Consider the following 12,704-nt stretch of genomic DNA (forward strand, 5'->3'; position numbering starts at 1 on the left):
CTTCCTGAGACCCTTCCTATGATGTGATGACCGGAATGGCACACAGTCCCCCAGTTGCGGCCTAACCAATGGTTTATACAGTTCAGCATAACCTCCTTGTTCTTATATTCAATGCCTTGGCTCATAAAGGCACTTTAATCTCACACTTCAGAAGAATTCTTCATATGTAGAAGTATACCCTAATCACAGCATGCCTCTCCTGAAGTTTCTGCTGGTACTGACTCCAAAGACTGAAGCGCAAGCAAAAAGAAAAAGAACTCACATTTATCTAGCACCTGTCAACCACAATGTTACGTATTTTGTAGTGTAGCTATTGCTGGGGTGGAAGAAACATAGCAACAAATTGTGCACAGCAAGTTCCTGTGAACAGCAGTACAATAACAACTGAATACAATAATACCAACAGGATATCAAGAACGGGAGCTTATCCCAGTCCTGTCCACAACTAATGTAGTATCTACTGCGCTGAATTGAATTAATTAAAAAGTAGGATATTTCTGATGGTTCTATTGTTTTCTGGTCATAGAACATAAAACATTACAACGCAGTGCAGGCCCTTCGGAATTCGATGTTGCTCCAACCTTGAAGTTAATCTGAAGCCCATCTAACCTAGACTGTTCCATTCTTGTCCATATGTCTATCCAATGACCATTTAAATGCCCTTAAAGTTGGCGAGATTACTACTGTTGCAGGCAGGGCATTTCATGCCCCTGCTACTGAATAAAGAAACTACTGCTGACATCTGTCCTATACCTATCACCCCTCAATTTAAAGCTATGTCCTCTCATTCTAGCCATCTCCATCTGAGTAAAGAGGCTCTCACTGTCTACCTTATCTAACCCTCTGATTATCTTATATGTCTCAATTAAGTCATCTCTCAACCTTCTTCTCTCTAATGAAAACAGCCTCAAGTCCCTCAGACTTTCCTCGTTAGACCTTCCCTCCATACCAGGCAACATTCTCGTACATCTCTTCTGAACCCTTTCCAAAGCTTCCACATCCTTCCTATAATGCATTGACTAGAACTGTACGCAATACTCCAAATGTGGCCGCACCAGAGTTTTGTACAACTGCAATATGACCTCCTGCCTCCAAAACGCATTCCCTCTACCAATAAAAGCTAACACACCGTACACCTTCTTAACAACCCTATCAAGCTGGTGGCAACTTTCAGGGATCTATGTACATGGACACCGAGATCTCTCTGTTCATCTCCAGTACCAAGAATCTTACAATTAGCCCAGTACTCTGCATTCCTGTTGCTCCTTCCAAACCTCACTTTTCCGCATTAAACTCCATTTGCCACCTCTCAGCCCAGCTCTGTAGCTTATCTATGTCCCTCTGTAAGCTGCAACATCCTTCAGCACTATCTCAACTGCACCGCAAATTTACTAATCCATCCTTCTATGCCCTTATCCAAGTCATTTATAAAAATGACCAACAGCAGTGGCTCCAAAACAGATCCTTGCGGTACCCCACTAGTAACTGAACAAAGAACAAATAAAATTACAGCACAGGAACAGGCCCTTCTGCCCTCCAAGCCTGTGCCGATCCAGATCCTCGATCTAAACCTGTTGCCTGTTTCCTAAGGATCTGTATCCCTCTGCTCCCGGCCCATGCATGTATCTTAAATGACACTATTATGCCCACCTCTATCACCTTTGTTGGCAACACGTTCCAGGCACCCACCACCCTCTGCGTAAAGAACTTTCCACCCATACCTCTCCCAAACTTTATCCCTCTCACTTTGAACTTGTGACCCCTAGTAATTGAGTCCCCCATTCCGGAAAAAAGCTTCTTGCTATCCATCCTGTCTACACACGTCTGATTTTCTAGCTCTCAATCAGGTCCTCCTTCAACCTCCAACTTTCTAATGAAAATAATCCTAATCTACTCAACCTCTCCTCATAGCTAGCACCCTCCATACCAGGCAACATCCTGGTGAACCTCCCCTGCACCCTCTCCAAAACATCCACATCCTTTTGGTAATGTGGTGACCAGAACTGTATGCAGCATCCCAAATGTGGCCGAACCAAAGTCTTATACAATTGTAGCTGAAAATGTGTTGCTGGAAAAGCGCAGCAGGTCAGGCAGCATCCAAGGAACAGGAGAATCGATGTTTCGGGCATAAGCCCTTCTTCAAGAGGGCTTATTCCTGAAACGTCGATTCTCCTGTTCCTTGGATGCTGCCTGACCTGCTGCGCTTTTCCAGCAACACATTTTCAGCTCTGATCTCCAGCATCTGCAGTCCTCACTTTCTCCTCTTATACAATTGTAACATAGCCAGCCAACTCTTGTACTCAATACCCCTTCCGATGAAGGAAAGCATGCTTTATGCCTTCTTGACCACTCTACTGACCTGCGTTGCCACCATCAGGGAACAATGGACCTGAACACCCAGATCTCTCTGTACATCAGCTTTCCCCAGGGCTTTTCCATTTACTGTACAGTTCGCTCTGGAATTGGATCTTCCAAAATACATTACTTTGCATTTGTCCAGATTGAACTCTATCTGCCATTTCTCTGCCCATCTCTCCAATCTATCTATATTCTCCTGCATTCTCCGACAGTCCTCTTCACTATCTGCTACTCCACCAATCTTTGTGTCATCTGTAAACTTACTAATCAGGCAATAGATACCTTTGTCCAAATCATTTATATAGATCACAAACAACAGTGGTCCCAGCATGGATCCCTGTGGAGCATCACTGGTCACAGGTCTCCATTTTGAGAAGCTCCCTTCCACTACTACTCTCTGTCTCCAGTCACTCAGCCAGTTCTCTACCCATCTAGCTAGAACACCCTTTATCCGATGCAACTTCACTCTCTCCATCAGCTTACGTTATCAAACGCCTTACTAAAGTCCATATATATGACATCTACATCCCTTCCCTCAATCAACTTTGTCACCTTCTCAAAGAAGTCTATTAGGTTTATAAGACATGATCTTCCCCGCACAAAACTATGCTGCCCATTACTGATAATCCCATTTTCTTCCAAATGGGAATAGATCCTATTCCTCAGTACATTCTCCAGCACTTTCTCTACCACTGATGTCAGGCTCACCGGTCTATAGTTACATGGATGATCTCTGCTACCTTTTTTAAACAAGGGGACAACATTAGTAATTCTCCAGTCCTCCAGGAACTCATCTGTGTTCAAGGATGCTGCAAAGATATCTGTTAAAGCTCCAACTATTTCCTCTCTTGCTTCCCTCAGTAACTTGGGATAGATCCCATCTGGACCTGGGGACTTATCTACCTTAATGCCTTTTAGAATATCCCATCTAGTCTAGTAGCCTGTATCTCTGTATTCTCCTTGCCAACATTGTCTTTTTCTGGTGTAAATACTGAAAAAATATTCATTTAGTGCTTCTCCTATCTCCTCAGAGTCCACGCACAACTTCCCACTACTGCCCTTGATTGGCCCTAATCTTACTCTAGTCATTCTTTTATTCCTGACATACCTATAGAAAGCCTTAGGGTTTTCCTTGATCCTATCTGCCAACGACTTCTCATGTCCCCTCCTGGCTCCTCTTAACCCTTTCTTTAGTTCTTTCCTGGCTAACCTGTAACTCCCAAGTGCCCTAACTGAGCCTTCATTTCTCATCCAAACATAAGCCTCCTTCTCCCTCATGACAATGGATTCAACCATGGCTCCTGCACTCGACAACTTCTGCCCTGCCTGACAGGTGCACACTTGCCAAGGATCTGCAATAGTTGTTCCTTGAATAAGCTCATTTCAATTGTGCCCGTCCCCTACAGTTTCCTTCCCCCATCGTATGCATCCTAACGTTTGCCTAATCGCACTATAATTGCCTTTCCCCCAGCTATAACTCTTGCCCTGCAATATATACCTATCCCTTTCCATCACTAAAGTAAACATAACTGAATTGTGGTCACTATCAGCAAAGTGCTCACCTACCTCCAAATCTAACACCTGGCTGGGTTCATTACCCAGCAACAAATCTAATGTGGCCTTTTGTTGACCTATCTATATACTGTGTCAGGAAACCCTCCTGCACACATTTGACAAAAACTGACCCATTTAAAAATACTTGAACTATAGTATTCCTAGTTAATATTTGGAAAGTTGAAGTCCCCCATAACAACTACCCTGTTACTCTCTCTCCAATCCAGAATCATCTTTGCTATCCTTTCCTCTACATCCCTGGAACTATTCGGAGGCCTGTAGAAAACTCACAACAGGGTGACCTCTCCTTTCCGGTTTCTAACATCAGCCCATACTACCTCAGTGGACGAGTCCTCAAACGTCCTTTCTGCCACCGTAATACTGTCCTTGACTAACAATGCTACACACCCCTCCTTTTCCAATCTTCTCTGATCTTACTGAAACATCTAAATCCCAAACCTGCAACAACCATTCCTGTCCCTGCTCTATCCATGTCTCAGAAATGGCCAATGTCGAAATCCCAGGTACCAACTCATGCTGCAAGTTCACCCACCTTATTCCAGATGCACCTGGTGTTGAAATAGACACATTTCAAACCAACTTCTTGTCTGTTGCCCTCATGTGATGTTGAAACCTTACTTCGGATCTCAACCTACTCCCAACCTCCTGTATACTCTAACTACAATTCAGGTTCCCATTCCCCCTGCTGAATTAGTTTAAACCCTCCATTAGAGCATTTTCCACGCCCCCCCCCCCCCCTCCCCCTCCCAACTCCTGGATATTGGTACCCCTCTGGCTCAGGTATAGACAATCCTATTTGTAGAGGTCCCAAATACTCCAGAAAGAGCCCCAATTATCCAGGAACCCAAAACCCTCCCTCCTGCACCATGCCTGAACCCACGTGTTCAACTCCTCTCCACTTTCCTCACCTCGCTAGCATTTGGCACAGGCAAAAAAACAAACAAAAATAGTTTGTTCTAGCTCTAAGCTTCCACCATTGTTCCCTGAATTTCTGCCTTATTTCCCCATCGCTCTTCCGATATCATTGGTGCCTATGTAGACCACAACTTAGGGCTGCTACCCCTCCCCTTCAAGGATCCCAAAAACACAGACATCATGAACCCTGGCACCTGGGAGGCATCACACCAACCGTGAGTCTCTCATTCCCACAGAAAGTGGTCATTTTTATACACTCCATGCTTTTTTATAAGCTTATTTACTTGTCTGAATTTAAATGCTCCAACTGGCCAGTATGGGGATTGAATGATGTACGCTGGATTATCAGCCCTGCAATGTGGAAGATCAGCAGCTGTCTCACCTTGCGGTATATCGCTCCGACAATGGCGGTCCGTAGCCGCATGCCTGTTACAAAACAATACTGGAAGTGCTGGTGGAGAATGATGGTTTGCAGGGCAGCGGAGAAGAACATCAAGAATGAGATGCTGTATCCCCACCAGATCCTGGACTCCCGGCTTTTGATGAAGGAAATCAACATGCTGGATGCAAACAAAAAACCAAAGTGTGTCAGAAACTGAAGGAGAACCAGTAACTGCAGAACAAGAGGAATAAACTTCTCTCTGTCCAAGACTTCCTTTAAATACAAAGTGGCTGAATTCCACTGTGTCTCTCGTTACCCTGTACCCAGGAACTTTCCAGTGCGATCAAACACTGAGTGCAGTCCTCAGATGAGAATTCCTGCTCATCACTTTCACAGGCACTTAAGACAGCACAGAGTCTGGAAACATTTTACCTGGAGAGGGATAACTAAGTTACCGCAACCAGTGAAAAACTGAGGGGTTGGGTTGAAGCACCCATTTTAAGAACATAGCACAGTACAGCCCCTTTGGCCCTTGATGTTGTGCCAACCTTTTATCCTACTCTAAGATCAGACTAACCTACAGACTCTTCATTTTATTACCATCCATGTGCCTATCCAGGAGTTGCTTAAATGTTCCTAATGTCTCTGACTCTACCACTACCACTGGCAGTGCATTCCATCCACCCACCAATCTGTGTAAAGAACCTACCTCTGACATCTCCCCTAAACCTTTCTCCAATCAACTTAACATTATGCTCCCTTGTGATAGCCATTTCTGCCCTGAGATAAAGTCTCTGGCTATCCACTCTGTGTCTCATCTTGTACACCTCTATCAAGTCACCTCTCATCCTTCTTCGCTCTAATGAGAAAAGCCTTAGCTCCCTCAACCTTTCTTCATAAGACATGCCCTCCAGTCCAGGCAGCATCCTAGTAAATCTCCTCTGCGCCCTCTCTAAAGCTTCCACATCCTTCCTATAATGAAGCAACCAGAACTGAACACAATATTCCAGTGTGGCCTAACCACGGTTCTGGAGAACTGCAGCATAACCTCACGCTCTTAAACTCAATCCCCCTACCAACGAAAGTCAACAGCATATGCCTTCTTAACAAACTTGGGTGGCAACTTTGAGGGAATCTATGGACCTTGTCCCCAAGATCCCTCTGTCTCTCCACACTGCCAAGAACAGCACTATAATTCCCCCTCCCCCAAATAAATACTTTCCCATAACATCTGCTCCTATCCCTCTCCATGACTACAGCAGAGGTCAGGGAGTTGTGATCACTATCACCAACATGCACTCCCCCAAGAGATCTGATGCCTAGCCTGGTTTGTTGCCAAGCATCAAATCCAATATGGCCTCCCTCTAGTCAGTCAATCTACATATTGAGTCAGGAATCCTTCCTGGGTACACCTGACAAAAATTGCTCCATCCAAACTATTTGAATTAGGAAGTTCGAATTAATATCAGGGAAGTTAAAGTCACCCATGACAACAACCATATTACCTTTGCACCCTTTCAAAATCTGCCTCCCAATCTGCTTCTCCGTGTCTCTGTTGCTATTGGGCGGGCCTGTAGAAAACTTCCAATAAAGTGACTGCTCCTTTCCAGTTTCTGATTTCTACACATACCAACTCTGTAGACAAACCCTCCTCTATGACTTCCCTTTCTGCAGCTGTAATGCTATCCCTGATTTTCAATCCCCCACCTCTTTTACCTCCCTCCCTATTCCTTTTGAAACATCTAAACCCTGGAACTTCCAACAGCTATTCCTGCCCCTGTGATATCCAAGCCTCCGAAAAGGCCAAAACATCATAGTTCCTCGTACTGATCTATGTTCAATAGACAATAGATAGACAATAGACAATAGGTGCAGGAGTAGGCCATTCTGCCCTTCGAGCCTGCACCACCATTCATTATAATCATGGCTGATCATCCTCAATCAGTATCCTGTTCCTGCCTTATTTCCATAACCCCTGATTCCACTATCCTTGAGAGCTCTATCCAACTCTTTCTTAAACGAATTCAGAGACTGGGCCTCCACTGCCTTCTGGGGCAGAGCATTCCACACACCCACCACTCTCTGGGTGAAGAAGTTTCTCCTCATCTCTGTCCTAAATGGTCTACCCTGTATTTTTAAGCTGTGTCCTCTGGTTCGGCACTCACCCATTAGCGGAAACATGTTTCCTGCTGCCAGAGTGTCCAATCCTTTCATAATCTTATACGTCTCAATCAGATCCCCTCTCCGTCTTCTAAACTCAAGGGTATACAAGCCCAGTCGCTCCAGTCTTTCAGCGTAAGGTAGTCCCACCATTCCAGGGATTGACCTCGTGAACCTATGCTGCACTTTCTCAATAGCCAGAATGTCTTTCCTCAAATTTGGAGACCAGAACTGCACACAGTACTCAAGGTGTGGTCTCACCAGAGCCTGTACAGCTGCAGAAGAACCTCTTTGCTTCTATACTCAATCCCTCTTGTTATGAAGGCCAGCATGCTATTAGCTTTCTTCACTACCTGCTGTACCTGCATGCCTACTTTCATTGACTGGTGTACAAGAACACCCAGATCTCTTTGTACTGTCCCTTTACCTAAATTGATTCCAGTTAGGTAGTAATCTGCCTTCCTGTTCTTGCCACCAAAGTGGATAACCATACATTTATCCACATTAAACTGCATCTGCCATGCATCTGTCCACTCACCTAACCTGTCCAGGTCACCCTGTAATCTCCTAACATCCTCCTCACATTTCACCCTGCCATCCAGCTTTGTATCATCAGCAAATTTGCTAATATTATCTTCTATATCATTAATATATATTGTAAAAAGCTGCGGTCCCAGCATTGATCCCTGCGGTACTCCACTGGTCACCGCCTGCCATTCCGAAAGGGAGCCGTTTATCACTACTGTTTCCTGTCAGCCAACCAATTTTCAATCCAAGTCAGTACTTTGTCCCCAATACCATGCACCCTAATTTTGCTCACTAACCTCCTATGTGGGACTTTATCAAAGGCTTTCTAAAAGTTCAGGTACACTACATCCACTGGATCTCCCTTGTCCATCTTCAGAGTAACATCTTCAAAAAATTCCAGAAGATTAGTCAAGCATGATTTCCCCTTCACAAATCCATGCTGACTCTGACCTATCCTGTTCGGAGTTAGTCATCCTTATTCCTGATAATTTTTGCATTAAAATAGACACATTTCAACCCATCACACTGACTGCACCTTTGCTCTATATACTGTCTATCCATCCTCACAGACTCTCTGCACGGTGTATCTGGTTGTTCCTGATGAAGGGCTTTTGCCCGAAATGTCGATTTTCCTGCTCCTCGGATGCTGCCTGACCTGCTGTGCTTTTCCAGCACCACTCTAACCTAGACTCCAATCTCCAGCATCTGCAGTACTCACTTCTGTCTGGCTGTTCACTACCTGCTCCTTCATCAGATAGCTCTGGTTCCCATCCCCGCCAAACTAATTTAAACCGTCCCAAAGGCAAACTTCCCACTCAGGATATTGGTGCCCTTCCAGTTCAGGTGCAACCCATAAAAGGGAGACAAATCTCCTAAGGGAGACAAATATTAGACTGGGGTGTAAATGGACTTGATTTGAACCCATAGTTTACTACTGGGTGGAGCAGATTAAAACTGAACCCTGTATTTCAGACAGGATCTAGAGGGAATTTACAGTCCAAAGAACATTTAATAAATTCCCTTTGGTATACAGACATCATACTTGAGAAGTTGGGGATTGACGAAAGACAACAGATCCTGGCACAGCTTCAGTGCCGATCCCAAAAGGAAGTAAGGAGCAAAGGTTCTGCACAGGGCTATGAGGAATGAAGGTTTCTTCTGGTCCCCCTTGCTGGGAAAAAGGACCTCAGCTTCATGAGGCTCCTGGTCTGTAACGTTATATGGAGGTGGGCATTTGGAGTAGACAGCCTCCTGATTCCTGGCAAAGAAAGGACATAAAACAGGCGATTACTGTCTGCTGACCAGCAACTATTCGCAAAGCATCAACAATACCCAACCCTTTGATTCAATTCCAGTCTGTAATGCACTCCCATGTAACTGTTACTGTATATATAAACCAGCTAGAACCTCTCGATTAAATTCCAGCCTGTAACACGCTCCTAGGTATCAGATGGAAGATAATTACCTTTTCACTTTCAGCTTCTGCTTCTCCCACTCATTCAGTAGTTTTGGCACAACAACATCCGACCTATCCTCTTTGTTCAGTGACCAGAGATCTTTGTCCTCCAGGGGGTGCTTGTAACCCTGTATGGCCATTCTGTGGATATTAAGAGCGTGTGAGAGAGGAAGGGAAAAAAAACAGAGACAGTGCAAGGGCGCGGGTGACAAGAGAGTACATGAGTAAGCAACAGGCAGAACTCGAGCATGAGTGTGAGAGAGCATAAACGAGTGAGCAATCACAAGTGAGTGTCAGAGCCAGAGCGTGCACAAACGAGAGAGAAAAAGACAGACAAAAACAGAAAAAGGGGCACTCTGCTGAAATATAAAGACTCAGACCAGCACCAAACCATTACCTGAACCAATTAATTCCTATCAAGACTGATTGGAATCAGATAAACACTAACCTTTACATTTCCCCCTAATGCTGATTAGTGGAATTTATCCACAGATACCACTCGGATAGGCCTGACAGGAAATTGCAAGCAATGGCCAATGTGGTCTGCAGATCAATAAAACAGGTGCCAGCTTGTATTGACAACTTATACTTGTAAAGAATCTTTCCCATCATTGATTGTCCCAAGATATTGCACAATAATATCAAATAAATGTGGACCAAGTATCACAAAGAGATGAAAGGTCAGATGACCAAAAGTTGAATGAAAGGTAGGGTTTTAGGGTGCCTCTTAAAGGAGGAATGTAAATAAGAGAAATGGAGGTTCCGATTGGAAATTCCAGAGCTTGCAGCTTACATAACTAAAGCTCAACCCCCAGCAGTGCAGCATTTAAAATTAGCAATGTGCAAGGAGCCAGACTGCTGGAGATTGAGGTAGGTAGCAAAATGGTGAGAGGTGTGGAAGTTTGCAGAAATTGGAATGGCAAGGACCTGGAAGGATTTGAAAATAAACAAGAGAATTTTATAATCAAGGAATTAACCAACTGGGAGGAGGGATAATGGGCGAACAGGAATTTGGTGTGAGGTAGAACATGGGGAGCAAAACTTTGCATAAGCTTAGACTTTGTAGAGGATAGGATGTAAGTGGATGGAGAAATGCATTGGAATAATCAAGTCTGGTGAGAACAAAAGCATGGGTAAGGGTTTCACCAGCAGATGAGTTGATGTGAGGAATGGAGTCATATGTTAGGAGGTGGAAACAGGATATGTGGTTGGATATTCTACCTGGGGTCAAGTGTAACAAGAAATGTTTTGAACACAGAAGATTCTGGGTAATCCAAGATGGATGACAGGAAAAAATTCTGGCTGTAACTGGCCACTCCTTTTTGAGGGAGTTTAGGTGTTGGAGATCATTTCCTCGAATTCCAGGAGCAGCAATTACTGTTTTATCTGCTGTTGCATTGATTTAGAACTTGGGAGTAAAAAAAAAGTAAAAACAACAGCAGTTTTAAAAGGGGGAGGCACTGACAAAGGCAGCACATAGTCAGTGAAGGAGGGAGAGAGGGAGAGACCCACACTACTAACTGACACAGCAGTGAACCTGCATAGTTACTGCCTTTGCTGTTGAATTCACTTATCGCTGGACATCGGAGTGCATCTGGGAAAATTAACAAACAGCGAAATTCACAACTGATCTTGGAGTGACAGTTAGAGGCAATGAGGAGTTTACAACAGCAAGGGGGTGTGATGGATGGCAGTTATAGGAAGGGAGAAAAGCCACAGATACAGTCAAATAGATGGGTTAACTCCAGGAAAGGTAAAAGGGGTAAACAGGTAGTGCAGGAGATTCTTAGGGGAATGTAACACGAACAGCCAAGACGGGCTCTAATATAATGAGGGGTACGTCGGGTTCCAAGCGATCAATTGTGTTAGGGGACTCTCTAGTCAGAGGCACAGACAGACATTTCTGTGGCCAGCAGCGAAATATCAGAATGGTGTGTTGCCTCCCTGGGGCCAGGATCAAGGATGTTTCAGACAGGGTGTAGATAGTTCTCAAAGGGGAGAGGGACCAGCAGGAGGTCATTGTACACATTGGAACAGACATAGGAAGGGAAAAGGATGACATTCTGAAGGAAGAATATAGAAAGTTAGGCACAAACTTAAAAAGGAGGTCCTTGAGCTGCTCGGGAGGATTTAGACTAGTGAATGTGTGTGTGTCTGTCTGTCTGTGTGTGTCTGTGTGTGTGTGTCTGTGTGTGTGTGTCTGTGTGAGATGGTAGGGATAGTGAGGAAAGAGATCAATCTGAGACTGGTACAGTTGAGAAAAGAAGCAAGTTTAGCAGTCAGGGACAAGGTAGGACTGATAAAGTAAACTGCATTTATTTCAATGCAAGAGGCCTAACAGGGAAGGCAGATGAACTAAGGGCATGGTTAGGAACATGGGACTGGGATATCATAGTAATTACAGAAACGTGGCTCAGGAATCAACAGGACCGGCAGCTTAATGTTCCAGGATACAAATGCTACAGGAAGGACAAAAAAAAAGGAGGATGAGGATGAGGGATCTTGAGAAGGGATCGCATTACAGCTGAACTGAGGGAGAATATTCTTGTAAATACATCCAGGGAAGTTATTTGGATGGAACTGAGAAATAAGAAAGGGATGATCACCTTATTGGGATTGTATTATAGACCCCCTAATAGTCAGCAGGAAATTGAGAAACAGATTTGTAAGGAGATTTGTGTTATCTCTAAGAATAATAGGGTGGTTATTACATTAGATTAGATTCTCTACAGTATGGAAACAGGCTCTGCAGACCAACATGTCCACAACAATCCTCCAAAGAGTAACCCACCCAGACCCATTCCCCTACCCTATATTTACCCTGACTAATGGGCCTAACACTATGGGCAATTTTGCATGGCCAATTCACCTGGCCTGCACATCTTAAGATTATGGGAGGAAACCAGAGCACCTGGAGGAAACCCACGCAGACACGGGGAGAATATCAGTGTGGCGTTTGCACAGTTGCCCTAGGCGGAAATTGAACCCAGGCCCTTGGTGTTGTGAGGCAGCAGTGCTAACCACTGTGCCACCTCAAATAATGGATTCACAGTCATCATTAGACTCTTAATTTCAGACTTTTATTGAATTAAAATTCTACCATATGCCATGGCGGGATTCGAACCTGGATCCCCAACGCCTTATTTTCACCATGGACATCCAGTCCCTGTACACCTCCATCCCCCATCACGAAGGACTCAAAGCCCTCCGCTTCTTCCTTTCCCGCCGTACCGACCAGTACCCTTCCACTGACACCCTCCTTCGACTGACTGAACTGGTCCTCACCCTGAACAACTTCTCTTTCCAATCCTCCCACTTCCTCCAAACGAA

The 12,704-nt window shown here is 44.6% G+C and overlaps 1 protein-coding gene across 4 annotated transcripts in view; it reads right to left on the reverse strand.

Annotated features, from left to right (window-relative positions):
• abcc3 (ATP-binding cassette, sub-family C (CFTR/MRP), member 3) overlaps positions 1–12,704 on the reverse strand; it is a 149,164-nt gene that overhangs the window by 64,490 nt on the left and 71,970 nt on the right. For all 4 annotated transcript variants that reach the window (XM_043715184.1, XM_043715185.1, XM_043715187.1 and 1 more), the window contains exons 7-9: positions 9,384–9,515; positions 8,961–9,176; positions 5,231–5,408 (exon numbers count right to left, since the gene is read on the reverse strand). In XM_043715184.1, the coding sequence (XP_043571119.1) occupies positions 5,231–5,408; positions 8,961–9,176; positions 9,384–9,515 (526 nt within the window). The remainder of the gene's footprint in view (positions 1–5,230; positions 5,409–8,960; positions 9,177–9,383; positions 9,516–12,704) is intronic.

Source organism: Chiloscyllium plagiosum, chromosome 24 (genome assembly GCF_004010195.1).
Source record: "Chiloscyllium plagiosum isolate BGI_BamShark_2017 chromosome 24, ASM401019v2, whole genome shotgun sequence".
In the NCBI taxonomy this organism is placed as follows: Eukaryota; Metazoa; Chordata; class Chondrichthyes; order Orectolobiformes; family Hemiscylliidae; genus Chiloscyllium; species Chiloscyllium plagiosum.